Here is a 17,272-nt window from a genome sequence, read left to right as displayed (position 1 = left end):
AACCTGCTGGCAACTCAGTGCCCAGTGTGGTGGGTTGATCTAGTGTCTTAAGCTGCCCCAATACAATGCTGCCAAGTACTGGCTCCCAGAAACAAAGGGGTATTATATTTACTAAAGTGAGTTTTTAGGAGTGGAGATGTTGCCCATAGTAACCAGATGCCAGCTATTATCTTCTAGAAGGTGCTAGTTAAATGTTAAGTAGAATTGGATTGTAGAAATGAAGACCCCCAAAGTCTCCAGCCTTCCTGCACCTCAGTCCACAAGCTAAACGCCAAAATGTAGGCGACAGATGGCAAGCCTCACATAGCTACATATTACTGGAGATTGTACCACAGTTGCTGCAGTTTGTGACCAAATCGTACCAGCTGCACTAATGAATTCAATATCAACTGGAGAAGTCTATCTGCAAGCAGCCAATCAGGGGCGGCTAACTAATGCTGCTGAATATCGTCATGACTACGTCTTGGTGGACCAGTAAGTGATACGTCACCAGAGAGGTGTATGTGTGCCTGGGACCAGCTCTAACTCAGCTGCAAACACATGATGCCGGTGTAGACAGATGTGGTTCTCGTATGTAAATATAACGCAGAGGTTCTCAAACTCGGCCCTCAAGGCACTCCAGCAGTCCAGGTTTTAAGGATAACCATGCTTGGGCAAAGGTCTTTTGATTTTACCATCTTTGCTCAACCATGAATATCCTTAAAACCTGGTCCGTTAGGGTGCCTTAAGGTCCGAGATTGGGAGCCTCTGGCCTAACGGATGTGGAATGCTGGTTGTTCAATATTTAGTTCGGCATCGATAAAAGTAGCATTGACATTAGTAAGGGCCCTGGTTTACTGGCATTGTGTTAAACATCAGTGACACGTTACGAATGACTTAAGGCAGAGCAGGTTTGTGGGTAAAAAGACCAGTGACGTGCGGTGAGGTCAGTGGCTGGTGCGGCACACATGGAGATGGGTCTGAGTGCTGGGACCCCTACTCACTAACTCTCCCCTCACTACGCTAAGCTGGTGTCCATTGATTCTCCTACCTGCATCACTGTGTCCTCTCTTGCTGCTGCTGACTGAACTCAAATCTCCAAACACTGTGTCCTCAACCAATCGCTGAGACCAACAGCATCTCCAATAACCGCCCGAGACCTCTGCCTCCTGGTCATGTGATGCCGCCGGCCTCGCTCGCCTGTCTCCTCACGCATCTCTGAGTATGGTCAGCCCCTACTGCCTTGAGGGAGGCGGGGCTGCCATTTATCCCTGAGCCTTCAGACTGCCCCCGTCTCTCTCTCCCACGCTTCCACCGCTCCTCTGGGCTCTGCCAGGGGAGGGCAGAGGGATCACACTGCACCCTGACCCACTGTCACTGGGATGCCGCACACTGCTCTGACGCCGAGGAAGAGGCAGCTCTCGGTAAGTATCAGACACGGGTGTGAACATGACGATGAGGAGGGGAGAGGTGTTTGTGTGTGTCTGCGGGGGGCACTGTGCAGCTCCTGGGTTTAGGAGCACTGTGAAGGTCAGTTACAGGGCCGGAGCCTCAGGTCTACTGCACACATACATATTGAACACATACCCACTGCAGACATACATACCGCATAGATGCCCACTGCACACATACTACTATCTACACTTGTCCTCTCTCTACAGTCTACACCTAGCATGTCGCAAATGCTGTCTGAACTTACCCCCAAGCTCTACCTGCCCTTACTGCCCTCTAACCCAAGCTCTTTTCCAACTAATTCCTGCCATTTACCCCAGCTTTACCCAACTGCTGCTTGACCTTAGCTCCCTTTACCCCAGTTGCTACCTGCCCCCAGCACTGTCCCAACTGCTGCCAGCCCTTACCACCACCCCATAATATGTGATGGGACCCAGAAACAGTGGAGTCGGACCCCAATTTGTTAAAGTGAGGGGTCCCTGGGAACCACTCATTATTTTGCTCAGCACGATCACTGCCTGCAGTCCCAGGGAGCTCCACAAAGCTGGGGAGTGTTAACTATTAAATTAATTACAATTCTAATCATTCTTATATCTAATCTCAGGATTATGACAGGGAGTAATGGCCCTAAATGCTTTCATTCATCACCATCGAACTCTTTTATATTCATCATTTTTAATTTAAGTGCAACACATCACAGGCCTACATACTGTATATACCCGATACAGAACCTCCTGCGAGCCACCTCCATTCAGAGGTCTGTAGAACAAAAAACAAAAATTACACAGCTCGAGTTATTCATAATGTAACAAAAAAGTACGACTCATTAAAAAGCAATATTTTAAGCATTTATTCTGCGACAGAATAGTTTTTTTTTCCCCCTCAGGGCATTTCTTATAAAAAAAAAGATTACACATACATAGGCGTTAACAGAACAGTTAAATACAGTAATATAGAAGCTTCGACATAAAAACACACGTTACATCTGTTACTTACAAGTTCCTCCAATAGGAGGAGCTCTTGTTCCACTTACTGGCTGATCAGCCAGCGCTGTGTGCAGGACTATTAATTAGGATAAGGTTATTTAGCTTCAGACACAAGTCTTACAAATCCATGGACCCTGACCAATAGGGCAGGTCTATATACAAAAATGTACAAATGTGTATATATACTATATATGTATAGAATCAATCTTAACTGGAAAGGCTAACTCAGAGGGATGCAAACTGTGCATCTGCTATTTCTGAATGGCATTTGCAACAGTTGTGGTTCTACAAGGGCTGGAGAGATGCAGGATGACCACTAGCTATATAATAGTTGTTCTGGAATTAGTATGATTTAAGTCCGGTGGTTGGGTGAAAATCCTGATTGTCCCTAAGGTAAGTATAGACTGACCTAATTCCCTCCCCTAACCCTCCCTTAGGGGTGCCTAACCCTAACCTTCCCCTCAGTGCCGAACCCTAATCCCCCCTCTAAGTGCCTAACCCTAACCTTCCCCCTCCCTGCCGCCTAAACCTAAGTCCCCCGGGGAGGTGCCTAACCCTAACCCTCCTTCCCCCTAGCCTAACCCTAACCTCCCAGGGGGTGCCTAACCCTAAGTCCCCCCCGGAAGCCCTAAACCTAACCCTCCCCCCCCCCGCAGCTATCCGCACCCGGCATCCCTTCGATCGGGATGCCGGGCGCCGGTCTCGGTAAAATGACAGGCGTCTAGAGTTAGACGCCTGTCATTTAACCCTTGCAAGGATAAAGCAGTCGGGAAGCCGCCTGTCGGGATTAGGTCCGCCAGCTTCCCGACTGCATACAGTTGTTCTTATGCAAAACCTTTGGCTTTCAGTTTATTTACTGATCCCAGTCTATGACACAACATGGCAACACCAGGCAGAATTTAGAGAAGGGCCCAGCGATCCCACTCCCCCCCAGAAAAAGCACCTTCTCTGTACCCTGCCAACATTCAGGGCCATACAAACACCTATTTACACAGGCAGTGAAAGGCAGAGAGTAGAACACATCCTCTTCTGCGGTGTAGCAAAACATTTTGAGGTCTCCACTGTATTAAGGATCCTGCAAGACTATTTAGGCAACCCAGGTGTCACCGACTGCCCTATGCTGTCAAAGTGCCCCGGGACTTGTATGTCAGATAGCATGCTTGAAGTTGTAGTTCAACAACACTTGAATGACTGTTTAATAACCTGTCTTTGTGGAAATCACGTAAATAACGTCATCTTGTGTAGTGGCCTTTGGATGGTTCCTATTTGCCATTATGTGCAATGGACAAGGCTGTCAGGTGTAACGGGGCCATGAAACTTTGCACTGATATCTACACAATGGTCCTGAAATCACATTAACCCTTTCCGTGCAGTCTGTTCAGTTCCTGGTCCACCTGATGGTGAAAGGCTGCAGTGTAAATATATATATATATTTTTTTTACACATGTGATATATACATATTAAAAATGAACATATGTTTTCACCTTGCTTAGCAGAGCCCGGCGTGATACGGTCTGCATTTTATTAGGGTTCTCCATATAATACAGTACTCACCCTTATTGACACTGAAGAAATTGGCTTCTGTCATAAAATGCAATTACATTGCAAAAGCAAAAAGTAAAATAGCAAATGTCAACGTATAAGAATTAGAAATAGGCACCTGATAAAAGGATGCATGGAGGGGTTAATACAAACTACAGTGTCTAAAAAGGGGCTCGCTACCCAAATTGCCTACAGACTATGATTATAACTAGCCATAATGGGCATTTTTCATTTTATGTTAGTATGCGCTACAGCCCATCATGTATGTGACCACATCAAAGAGGGCATTGACCATGCCCCCGGTTTTTGTTTGTTATTTTTAATGGTCTCTTGATGGAAGTACCTCCTACCCAACTGCAAATCGAGTCAAATGTTCTGATCACGGCATGGGACGGCAATATCCTGAAAATCCTAGAGAGCCGCCATCTTATCCTGAATACAGTCCTTTCCGATAGTGCTGTATAGGAGAATCCTGCTAAATGAGAGGGGTTTTTCTCAACGGTGGTCCACACATTAACCCATAAACCAATTTACTATAATTTATGAGGTTTAACGGCCTAGTTGCCCTCTAGTTAAACCTGTACAAATTCCCATTGCACTTTTAGTTTATGTGCAGCTATAGTTCATGGACAGGATGTACTAAGCATCGCTTCCGCGCTGCGGTACATCCCGCCTCTCTTTGGGTACATACCGCGTTTGATTACTGCGGTATGTATGTACCTAGAAATGCAATTTACATTGCAAAGGACAGCTCTCCCTATAAGAGCGATGCCCCCAGACAGAGGGACTCCCGGGTTTAACACCCAGGAGTCCCTCTGGTGTCCTTCAGCACATGTGGAGAAGGCCGCCGGCTGCGGGTCGCATTGGTGGGATCCAATCGGATCCCTCTTAGGATATGCGTCCCGATAAGAAGCCCACTGGGACAAAGCACCGGAATGTGATGCTTAGTACATATGGAAAATGTGTTTCGGGGGTTTTACCGCATTTTCCTTTTTAGTACATCCATGTCACAACACAGGGAGCATATTTTTGTACTTTAACATTATTTTTTTTCTAAGCACAAAATTACTTTCTTTTACTTCCACCACGTAACAGTGATAAGCGGCTGCTGCTGCAATGTTTTATCTTGTAACCACAAAATCGCTTTCCTCTACATTATCCTACAAATATGTTGTATATCGACACCGTCCTTAAACATGGCACCAACAAATGTATCCAAAAATATTACAAATATTAAATAACGTACTAAATATTGATGATAAAACTGGCACAAGAAACAGATAATTCTGGCAATGAAAAGACATTTTTTGAAATGCAGAGCTGCGTATTCTCCCATAGCCCTGGCAAGTCGTTTTACAGACCTATAGTTATATGGAAAGAGACTATATCGGTAACATTTGGTATTAAATACTGATGTTTAGAGCACCTGCAGTGCAGGAGATGGTCTACTGTTATTGTAGCTCAGAAATTATATTATTGTAACTACTTAGAGAAAGCTGTGTATAATTATATATATATATATATATATATATATATATATATATATATATATATATATATATATATATAATTCTGATGCTTAGAGCACCAGGAGATTGTCTAGTTTAAATGTTCAAAGTCTGAACAAACGATAGAACTCAGCGCCTTGTCCTGCTGCCGGCAAGTGACGCATCATCAGTCTTGTCGCACAGGCAGCCACCCAGAAAATACAGAGACTAATAACTGGGAACACATGAGACTCCTCTATTATGCCCTGGTAAATATAGCAGCAATCCTAGTCAGGGCCTTGTGCAGTCTGGGTTTGCCTCAGTAACCTCTGGCATCAGAAGTGGAAAAAAGACAAAACGATGGCTTTAATAGTACAGGAAAGCGTGTTCGTATCGGACAGTCGCCATAGACACGGTCATACGGATAGCTGGTCTGGTACATTGTAGCCCACAGGTTTCAGGGCACGCGGGATGTTACCACAGGCAGTTATACACCCTCGGACTTGATGGGAGGCAGATTGTGGTTCTTGAAGTAGTCTACCACTTGTTGTGGAAGTTCAGCAAGAACGGCTTTGGCCAGAGTCTCTTTGGGTGCCTGCAGAGTGAATAGGAAACATCTATATCAAAAGGTATGTACAATTACAGAGCTAGAATGGGAGAGAAGGATCAGCTTAACGCATCAGAGGTACAAGAGTAAAGGTGAATCCATCCCTGAGGACCATTTGTTTTCCTTCTTAAAACATAACCTGTATGGAACCCTTATCTTCCGTAACCCACCACAAGGCAGCAGAAGCTTGGAGGAATGCAGACAACAGGAAACGTCCACCAGGGTTACAGCCCTTTATAGCATACAGCCCCTCCCCTACACATCCCACTTCCGCCCATTATGTGAAGCAGGGCCGGCTGGAGGCATGTTCGACCAGTGCGGTCGAACAGGGGCGCCACCCCATAGAAGGAACACCCTTCCCAACCATCCCAATTTTCAGCGGTACAGTCCCTGTTTTTGGGCACTGCCCTGCTGTTCCACCCGCGGGCCGAAGTGTTCCGCCAGTGGTCGGGAGGTTGGGCACCCCCACCACCACAACTGTGCCTGCTCCGGAGAAGAGGAATGGATTCCGCGCGTATCCATTCATGGAGGGAAAGGGCAGGGTACAGCCCAGCTACTGAATGAGTGCTCTGCTCACCCCCAGCCTGACGTTAAATGGAAGGTGTGCCATATGGGCACGCCTCAAATTTACGTCACTTATGGGGCATGGCCTGTGGTAATGAGGCCACACCCCTTTTCAGTCACATGCGGCTAAGCCATGTGCAGGGTGGGAGGGCGTCAGAGTCCCTCTCCACACAGGCCGCGACAACACCTGGAGCCGGCCCTGGTGTGAAGCCAGGATGTTGGATAGCACTGCTCACACAGCAGTTTCCGGATATCTCCATCTTATCCTGGGCATACACTGCCAGATAAAATGTCTGTCGTCTGGGGAGGAATAGTTTCCCCAGTTTCTCCCCTGTGAAGGAACAGGGGAAATGTTGGACGGTCGGCATACACTGTCGGATACGGCTGTCCAATGCTCGGATAAGTTGGGCATGTTGGAAGATTTCAGCATGGCCGACTGTCTAATCGCTGAACACTCGTGTCCATACAATATGCCATTACCAGCCCGATCCGCTGATAATCTGCAGATTGGATTGACAACTGCATAATGTTTGCCTGGAGATGCCAGCAGAAGCAGCACCATGATAAATAGTAATGATGCCACCACCTGCTGCCTGAGGCACGATGCTCGTCCCGGTCCTCACCTCTCCTGCCTTTGCTATAGACCCAACCATCTGACTTCTAACACCAGATCGTCCATAGACATTTACTTACATTACGAAACTCCCGGAATGGTACAAACTGTACAATGTCCCGCGATGCCTCCTCTCCGGTATAAGATCGAAGCATTCGGTTATCCCCATCGAGGAACTCCATGGCAGAAAAGTCAGCATTTCCCACCCCAATGATAATGATGGACATGGGAAGCTTAGATGCTTGGACAACAGCATGCCTGGTTTCATCCATGTCGCTAATAACACCGTCTGTTATAATGAGGAGGATAAAATATTGCTGCAAAAAGAAAACACCGGAGATGTAATGAAGCTCTGTGGATGCTTTACCTGTGTTACAATGGTTCAAAGTGAGACATTTAAGGAGTAAAGTGCATATCTGTCCCCCAGATTAGATTTTATCAAAGTAATTTTGCACAGAGTTACAAAAGGGAATGCCAGCGGGACCCAGAGCAGAGATTGCCGCTTAGTAATCTGAATTGGATTCTTAAGAATATAGGGAGCAAGTGTAGGGATTTGCAGAGTGGTTTGGGCAGATGTGGAGCGGCAAGAGAGGAGAACCAGTCTAGCTGCAGCATGTAAGATGGATTTAAGTGGGAAATGGATGGGCGAGGAGAGTGTCAGATAGGAGGAGGTTGCTGTAGTCCAGGTTGGAGATGAGAGTATGGAGAGAAGTTCCGGTTGCATTTTAGATAAGAAAATAAAGTAGTCTAACAATATTTCAAAGGTAAAGTTGACAAGACTGCAGGAGACAGCTGGGATTATGGATGGAGTCAGGGTGGCAGTAAGGCATAAGTGACGTAGGGGTACATACTAACTCCACCTTACAGCTCCGTCCCAACAACTTACCCCTGCTGATTCTTGCTGCGTTGCTTGAGCTGCAAATCGTGCGACATGGTTAATGATCGGAGAAAAATTGGTTGGCCCATAGAAACGTATGTGAGGAAGACAAGCAGAGTATGCTTCTATAATGCCTTCCACTCCTACAGAAAGACAGAGGTGAATTATTATCATTTTATTTTAATAGTGGACATTTGTAAGAAGAACAAGTCACTTTAAAAAGAGGGATCCAAAAAATTCACAACGCTACCATCATCGGAGACACTTAGGGAGTCTAATTGTGCATAAGATACAAAGTATAAATAGCTGGAGTATAAAACGACATACGTATCCAGGGACTAACCTGAGCAGAAAGGGCTGGTGGGATTGAAATTAATGGCAAATTCATGAGACACCTGGAAGAGAAAAGGTTATAATGAGGCCCTCGAGTCACATGACCCCATGCAAACTCTTACTACATGTCAGCCACATGCTAAATGTGTCATTTCATTGTGCTGTAAAACCCTTACTAAAACCGCTATAGGAAATTGGGCAGCTATCTCACTGACATGATAAAATGACCGGTGTAAGCTGGGAAAAACTAAACCCGGCATCCAGGAGCTGTAAGGACAATGGGCCGGATATAGAGATGGACCGAATGTTGATTTCGGATACGTGCAGTGATGGATTAGCAACGGCGGTTGCATAGAGGATTTATATGCAAAGTGAGTGGCAGGTGGCCAGCATTTAGGGGTAGGTAACGGAGGGTGGTTAGAAAAAAAGCAGGCATGTTGGGACAGTTATCTGGGTGTGCTGTAATGAGGCTCTGCAAATTCGTACGCAGCTGAAGAGGCCCCGATGTCTTACAAAGAGGTTCTATGTGCAAACGGTGACTCTGCTTCTGTATGTGAGCAGACACTGTAGGTGGGCGTCTCAGCGCAAAAGATGGCGGATGAGACATTAGCATATTTTGCAAGGGGTCTTTTACAGTGGTTGGAAAGATGGGGTTAAAATGTTTCCTAAGTGACACATTACATAACACATAGGGGAAAACACATAGGAGTACTTCCGCTCAGTAAGAGCCTTTGCCCTGTGCTTTCACAGCCCAAGCACCCCAGTGTGACACAGAAACAGTATTTCCCATCCATTATAAGCTCCGGTGATGGTTGCAGGGAGAGATGGAGCCAGTTTTTCCCCAGTGGCTCCTATCGGTAGAATATAACCCACCATTTGTGTTGACTTACTACAGGAGAACATATGTCTATTTTCTGTCCTACATCTCACTTCTGGAACCCTGAAGCAATGTGGCCTATAAACACTGCTACGTCCATCTCATATATAGAACAACGCGTTTTACCTTCCAGTCTGGTTGTAGCTGTGCACCAAACCCCAGTGCAGGAAACAGTTTATCCCTGAAAGAAGAAAACATACAACTTTAAGTATGAAAACATTCACATGATTTCCCGTCAGATTCTTATTACAAATTAAAACCGGTTTATCTTAAACACTAGAGAAAAAAAATAGATGTGCACATAAACAAGCACCATTTTGGAATAATATTTGGATATACAGTAATAATACAACCCTGTGTGACACCCAACATCTTGATTGGCTGATGTAAAGTATGTGACCTATAAACACTGTTACCACTATTTCATATATAGAACAACGCATTTCACCTTCCAGTCTGGTGGTAGCTGTAATTACTAAATATCCTCATTTCCTTCTGATAATAATATGTTAGATTACAGGACACTGAACCCTCTGCCACATTAATTACTAGGCTATAAAAAAGGTGACGTTCTGTCATGTGACAGGAAGCCATTTTCTCTCCAGTAACTATTGCACACACATCACATTTGACAGTGTCTTGTGTGGGGGGGGATTATCATATCTACAGTAGCTCTGTGTTGCGTATACGGAGAGTCACCCATACTGCCATCATCAAATGCCTTCAGAAACGCGTCCTGTAAAACAGTGTGTGCCCTATGTAAAAATGTACAAAACCATTGTTGTGCCAGAAGTTTTTACAATCTTGCTAGCTCCAAAAAAAAAAGAATAAGGGTATAAAATGATGAATCACGTAGGCACAAGTATTATATTTTGGATATTAATGGGAATCTTAGTATCGCGTCAGGTTCGTGGTATGACATATAGGTTATGAAAGAGAGGAAAGTTAGTTTTAAAGTGTATTAGGGTATATACAGTACATACTGGCGTTTCATATACATTTTAGAAATTACAGCATAATTTTAAATACGTTGAAATACAGCAAACACGCAGATATGGAGCAAATCCTATTCCATCAAAACAGAAGTAAAATATATACAGTATATATATTTATTTAGGTACGTTAAAAGCACATGTAGAATGCATCATTTATACTGTGTACCCACTTCTCAAATGTTGGATTTTTTGGGGGAACTATTTTGCAAACTTCTTTCAGCAGGTCATAACGTGCTACATTTATGGTACAATTACAATATACATAAATCAACTTCCTTGTATTCCGAGATTTTTATTATAATAATTTATTATAATTCCGGCGCTAATTGAAAAAATTATTTGGGATACTGGACTAAAAAAAAAAAAAATCACATACTCAGTAAATCACAAAGATAATATATTTCATATCTTTAAAACAACAAAAAAAAAAAATCTGTGTCTTATCAGTTTTTCAGGTACGTTTGTTGTGCTTCCACAAGCACATCTTTTTTCTGCTGCTCCATTATACATTTATCTTATATTTTGTTTTTTTGTGTACCATTTAATAATACATTTTCTATTATACATTTTTGATATACATGTTTATTAGCGCTTGGGTTTTTTTCTGTTATTCTTTTTATTCCCGTCATAACACTAACATGAGATTAGCCTTTCTATTATTTACCAGCATAAATATATATTTTATCAGCGTACTGCATAATATTGATATGGCTTGTGTGATAAGCTAGACAGTGCAAGGCTGGGAGCAATGCAGTTATGTCGTTTAAACAGTGATATCACAATATAAGACAAACTTTCAACAACCCTGTCCCACTCTCTCCTACCAAATAACACCCCTTCCCCAAAATACCACTTTAACCCTTTCACCGATAGGGATAAGTGGAAATTTACCAAAAAGCCCCCCCCTCCACTTATAGATGCTGTTGCTCAGCCTCGGGAGGAGGCAGGGCAGTGATGTCATCAATGTGCCGGTGGCCAGATTATGTCATTAAGCCCCGCCCCTCCCTGGTAAAACACTGTAAAACCTTTTCAAAGTCAGGAAATAGGGGAAAGTGCACTGAAAGTGAATCCTGGTGCCCACAGACTCAGCGGTACCCTAATTTGAAGCAGAGTAGTCCTCTCGTTGAAATGCTGTGACCCATGTAAAGTTATTCCTTAGTGCTTATGCATGAACACCAGAGATCACCCACGCACTGTAGAAATCATTATGAAGCCCAGTGATGGAGGAATATTTTCCTCATTCTGGCTTCCATAAATTAAAGCCAGTTACACATTTGACGATGTATTTTATGATTTGCCAATTTCTGACTAATTGGAACGACAAATCGTCCTATGTGTATGCACTATAGCGCGCTCCCGCACATCGTTTGTTGCATCTTCAGGTCGGCCTACAGTGCAGGCCAATCGGAGGATTCAAGGACCTACACCCATGCTTCTGGAGGCAGCGGGGGAGGGGGGGGGGGAACGACATACGGGCGGTTGTACACCAGATCGTGCAGTGTGTATGGCTCTGTGAGCACAATTAGGCAGCGAAGGATGGAACAATTGGTTGAATGGGGAGAAAGTGAGAGATGTCAATGCGGTGGGAAGTGAATTTGGCACCAGTTTTGGCTCTGCACATTTGTTCTGCAACTAGATAAAGCTCTGACTCTGAAGCTTAGTCTTGGCACCAGATATGATGTGCACATTAGTCTCGGCAACAAATAAGGCCTTGTACATCAGTACTGACATGAGAGATCGCTCTGCACATTAGTTCTACCACCAGATATGGTCCTGCATCACTTCAGCCACTAGATATGGCTGAACACAAACCGTGATGCTTACCCACTTCTTACACTACTGCAGGGGCCATATTCAATTTGAAGAGAAAAGTCCGTGGCCGGATTTTTCGCCGTCATTGGAGATTTTGGCTGCGATAAAGTATCGCGCTCGTCCCTGCGTATCCCTGTATTCAATTCCAAATCGGCTAAAACGGGACCCGGCGAAAATGAAATTGTCGAAACGTCCTGTTTTTTTGGGGGAAATCAGCCTGACACCCCCCTAAAGATGCTCTGACATGGGGGTTCACTATGGGTACCAAATAACCCTGCTAAAAGGTATTTGGGGTCTTTAAATGGTCTCAATAGGTGCTATTTAGCGTCTTTGAGCAAGTGGTGAAGAATATTATTTAGCACTGGTTTTTTTTTGAAAAATAAATAGACCCATCAAATTTGGGGTACATGAGAATGGATGCAAGCATATTTAAAAAGTCAAGCTTTAAAATGAGCAAAAAAACACACCTTCAGCAAACACCTGCAATCAACAAAACACGTCCCCCATACTTGCAGACCCCCCCCAAAGGCTATTTCTCTAGTTTTGAAACTTGTACCCCCACTTTGAACTTTTTCACCCACATTTTCAAAATGCTTTTTTGGGGTGTCTTTTGTGTTTTTTTTAAGAGTTTTTTTACGCAGTTCGCATCAAGGGGGGTGTACAAAGGGTGCAGAGTGGTTTCCGCCCATCTGCACCCAAAACCGCAATTCTGCACTTTTTTCCGCCGAGTAATCATAGGCGAAACTTTTTCGCCGGAATTTGTAGTTCAACAATAGCTGGAGAGCCGCTTATTGTCCACCCCTGCTCTAGAAGCACCTGGGTGATATATTACTTGTACAATGTCTCTGACCTACTGTACTTATATATTTTTTTTTTTTTATTCATCCTTAGTGGTAATTTATAGTCTTGGATTTTACACATGTGCTTATTAAACATTAAGTTTTATTACTTTAAAAAAATCTATTATTTTCCAAAGAGTGCCCCGGTAAGGGAGTATCCTTTTCCACTTGTGTGTTTTTGTATTTATAACCATTTAATATACTCCAGGGGTGCCCCACCAGTGCTCAGAACTACTATACTACATTCCAAGGGCTGTACAGATATTTGCACTTGGCTGTTATAAACCTTATAAAGCCTCATGATACTGGTTTATCTAAAAAAAAAAAAACCTCTCTGTTGTTGTCTATAGTAATGTTTGTTACCCGCAGCAACATAATTAGTGCATACTACTCCACAGAAGGCCTTCGATTGCTATATCTCCCAAAGCAAAGCTCACAGGTACCATGTACAGTAGTTTTGGAAGATATGTTTTAATCTAAGATATGCAATGGAAGCCACCGGTTTACAAGTTGAAGTACCCTTTACGTTTCAGTCATAGACTCACATATACAGGAAGTGTTGGTGAAGTCAGATTTTCCCAATACTATAAAATATCTAGAAGATAAATTTAGTATGGCTGTTTTTAGCTGGGTCTTAAGATTTACAGTCATTTAAACCATAACAGCTTAAATGTTGCCAGTCAGCAAAATAATAGCTATTAGCTGTAACCTGACCCTATATACCAAACGTAACACAATCTATAATCTACGGCTGCTCTAGCAACATAGATCAATAAGTACAAAGTAAGAGACATTAATCAATGTTTTTAAGAACTACGTAATAAGTAGAAGAGAGACAGTGGTCAAGTATGTAACTGTGGGGTCTATTTACTAAGCAGTGTTATTAGACAGAGTGAAAAGTGATAAGGTGCCAGCCAATCAGCTCCTGTCATCTCACAGGCTGTGTTTGAAAAATGACACTTAGTAGCTGATTGGCTGGTACCTTATCACTTTTCACTCTGTCTCCTAACACTGCTTAGTAACTAGACCCGTGTAACTCTAGTCTTCGAACAAAGGGCCTGATTCAGACCCACTCGCGAGCGGCTGTCCGCTCGCAAGTGGGTCGATGTTATGCACTGAGCATGCGCACGACGGAGGGAGCTCCGTCGTGCGCATGCGCCAGACGCGACGAGCGAAGGAAAGTCCTTCGCTCGTTGTGTCCGATCAAAGGGGGCGTGCTGTCAATGTTGATTGACAGCACGCCCCCTTTGGTGGGCGTTCCGGGGGCGTGCCTCCCTGACGGGGGCGTTCCCACGGGAACGCCTCCCGTCAGAAGCCGGCCCACTGACATCACTAGTGATGTCAGTGGGAGTGATTTTGGCTCTGATAGAGCCAAAATCACTCCGGAGCTTGCGGTTGAAAACCTCAACCGCAGGCTCCGGCTCGCAATTTCGATGGTCGCGATGGTCTCGACCATCGCGGCCATCACAAAGCACGCTCGTATAGCCTGTGGGTGGTGACCCACAGCTATACGAGCGTCCAGGAGGACGCTCCATGAAAATGGAGCCCGGCCCTCATTCAGAGCGTGCGCTCTGCTCAGAGCGTACGGCTCTGAATGAGGGCCAAAGTCCTCATTATGGGTTTTCCAGTTCACCTACTAAATAAATCTCTGTAGTCTGAATTTATATTTTATGGTAAACAAAGACACAATGCCAGAAATAGCAGATCTTATAGAGCTCACCGTATATTCAGGCAATGGGACCCACACATTCAACCAAACTGGCAGTGTATCAATTTATCATAACACATCAAATCTAAAGGTGCATATGCACGTAACAATTTTTTGAACAATTTGTCGATAACGACGTCGTTATCGTTAAATTGTTCCAAAATATAGTTCAGTTTATGAGTTATAACGATGAACGATAATCACAAATGCGCACTCCCGTTTGTAGTTATTGTTCATTTCAGACTGTCCAGCATAACGATTTTCATTAAGGGAAGGAACATTATTCGTTCATCGTTCAAAAAAACTTCACTTTTTGAAGGGAATATCTGACAGAAAATCGTTGGTTACAAAATCGTTACGCGTGTATGCACCTTCACTCTTACTGGTTCAGATTTGTGAGATGCGCAAACAGTCAGAGCTCTGCAATCTGCTCATTCACAGCCAAGCTCAGGATAGATCACTGACAGTCAGTGCATCTTACCAGGGCAAATAACACAGAGGGGTATATTTACTAAGCAGTGTTAAGAGAGAGTGAAAAGTGATAAGGTGCCAGCCAATCAGCTCCCAACTGTCATCTTTCAAACACAGCCTGTGAGATGGCAGCTAGGAGCTGATTGGCTGGCACCTTAACACTTTTCACTCTGTCTCCTAACACTGCTTAGTAACTAGACCCCAGAGAGTGGTAAATGCTATTATTACTTACGAATCATAATCCTGAATGATCTGCCCGACAGACCACAGTGCAGAAAGGTATTCATTAGTGCCCATGGGGTTGATGTAATGTAGAGATGAGGGATCTCTGGGGTTTCCATTTGATGCTGTAAAGTCAATTCCAACCTAAACATAAAACACATATAGGGTCTGATTCATAAATTGTGTTATTAACCTTTTTTAATAAAATATATACAAATCAACATAAGGAACAGTTACTCACTAGCACCTTTTGTCTCATACAGACAAATGCCATCTGACATGCCTGGTGTGAGGGAACCGCCAGGTCCCGTGCAGCTCCACTAGCATCGGAAGTCTTTTTATTTTGCAGGAAATGCGTCTAAGTTGCAATGTGATGTACTAGGGCGCACCAGCTGACACAGCTAGTTAATTTAATATGTGACACTTTGTATATCTGTGTGCAACTTCCCTTTCTGTACGTTCAGCAGCTTTACAACATCTTTGACGATGAAAAGAGAAGCCGCGGTTACAAAAATGAGAGACACGTACAAAGCTGTTCTCCGGCCTTCAGTTGTTGCCACACTGCAAGTATCTTATGGTGCAAGTGCTGGTGGCTAGTGATATCTATACTATATGATATAACACTGCAAGGGGAATGGTATCGAAATACTGGGGGCTCTTCAGTCGCCAGTTCAAATCTTGACCAGGAGGAGATCCCGACAAGGGAAGGCAAGTACTGTAACCCTGCCCTCCCCCCCCCTAACCCTTCCTTTCTGGTGCATAACCCTAACCACCCCTCCCAGCACCCTAAACCTAAGTCTCCCGGGGGGGTGCCTAACCCTAACCCACCCCCAGTGGTGCCTAACCCTAACTCCCCCCTCTCCGCAGCCTAACCCTAACACTCCCGGGGGGTGCCTAACCCCCCCTTCCCCACGGACCTGACTATACTTACCCGGCCATGGACACTTGGGATTCCGGTGGTTCGGGATGCCAACACCAGTATCATGATCTCATTCGGGATATTAGTGTCGGCATTATGCCGGGCGGCAGGATTTCGGCGTAAGTATAACGATGCCCTGCATCCCATCTGCCAGCAATATCAGTACATCCCTTGCAAGGCATGCGTTTAGTATAGACTCAGTAGAGAGCAGCAGGAAGGAACAGAGTTAAAAGAGAGAGGGGGCAAAGGTGACACAGCGTGGTAGGGGGATAGAGATTAAATAAGCAGATTCGCAGAGATGGGAACTGCAACACCACCCCTTTCCCCCCCCCCCCCCCTTCCCACACACGCTCAACGGACGGGTGGGTGAAGGGGGTGGGAGGGGGCAGAGATCAGAGAGGGAGGCAAGAGATGGGGGTGACAGGACAGAGAGAAAGACAAGGGGGCAGAAATAAGATGACACAGGTGGTGCATAGAGCTGGGGAGACACAGGTGGTGCATAGAGCTGGGGAGACACAGGTGGTGCATAGAGCTGGGGAGACACAGGTGGTGCATAAAGCTGGGGAGACACAGGTGGTGCATAGAGCTGGGGAGACACAGGTGGCATGAGGCTGTAAAGAACATTGCGGATCGGGGGGTGGAAAGAAACAAGAGTCGCACACAGATATACAAGTATCACATATCAAAATAATCAGTGCAGTCTCCTGGTGTATCCTAGTCACGTCACAATGTGACTAGGACGTATTTCCAGGGTGTAAAAGACGTGAAAAGGTTGCCTGGCACTAGCAGAGTCTGGACCTGGCGGCTCGCTCACGTCTCGCACCACAAGAGAGATGCGGTCATTCGTACTAACAAATTACAGAAACTGAGCATTGCATCTGGTATATACAGTATAGCAGAGTAGTGGTACTGGGCAGCTGTCCCTGCACACAGTGTAAAGCATAGAATGAAATTACACCGGGACCATGGTACATAGGGAAAATCGGGAC

At 44.7% G+C, this 17,272-nt stretch overlaps 1 protein-coding gene across 1 annotated transcript in view; it reads right to left on the bottom strand.

Moving 5' to 3' along the window:
- Window positions 1-3,069: 3,069 nt before the first annotated feature.
- Window positions 3,070-17,272, bottom strand: part of CPNE2 (copine 2) — a 119,780-nt gene continuing 105,577 nt past the window's right edge. The window contains exons 11-16 of the mRNA XM_088458387.1: window positions 15,375-15,508; window positions 9,444-9,498; window positions 8,451-8,502; window positions 8,117-8,250; window positions 7,311-7,547; window positions 3,070-6,041 (exon numbers count right to left, since the gene is read on the bottom strand). Coding sequence (XP_088314513.1) covers window positions 5,934-6,041; window positions 7,311-7,547; window positions 8,117-8,250; window positions 8,451-8,502; window positions 9,444-9,498; window positions 15,375-15,508 — 720 coding nt within the window. The 3' untranslated portion in view covers window positions 3,070-5,933. The remainder of the gene's footprint in view (window positions 6,042-7,310; window positions 7,548-8,116; window positions 8,251-8,450; window positions 8,503-9,443; window positions 9,499-15,374; window positions 15,509-17,272) is intronic.

The sequence above is a fragment of the Taudactylus pleione genome, unplaced genomic scaffold (genome assembly GCF_031769625.1).
Source record: "Taudactylus pleione unplaced genomic scaffold, aTauple2 ptg000828l, whole genome shotgun sequence".
Lineage (NCBI taxonomy): Eukaryota > Metazoa > Chordata > Amphibia > Anura > Myobatrachidae > Taudactylus > Taudactylus pleione.
This window is presented reverse-complemented; position numbering and strand designations above follow the sequence as displayed.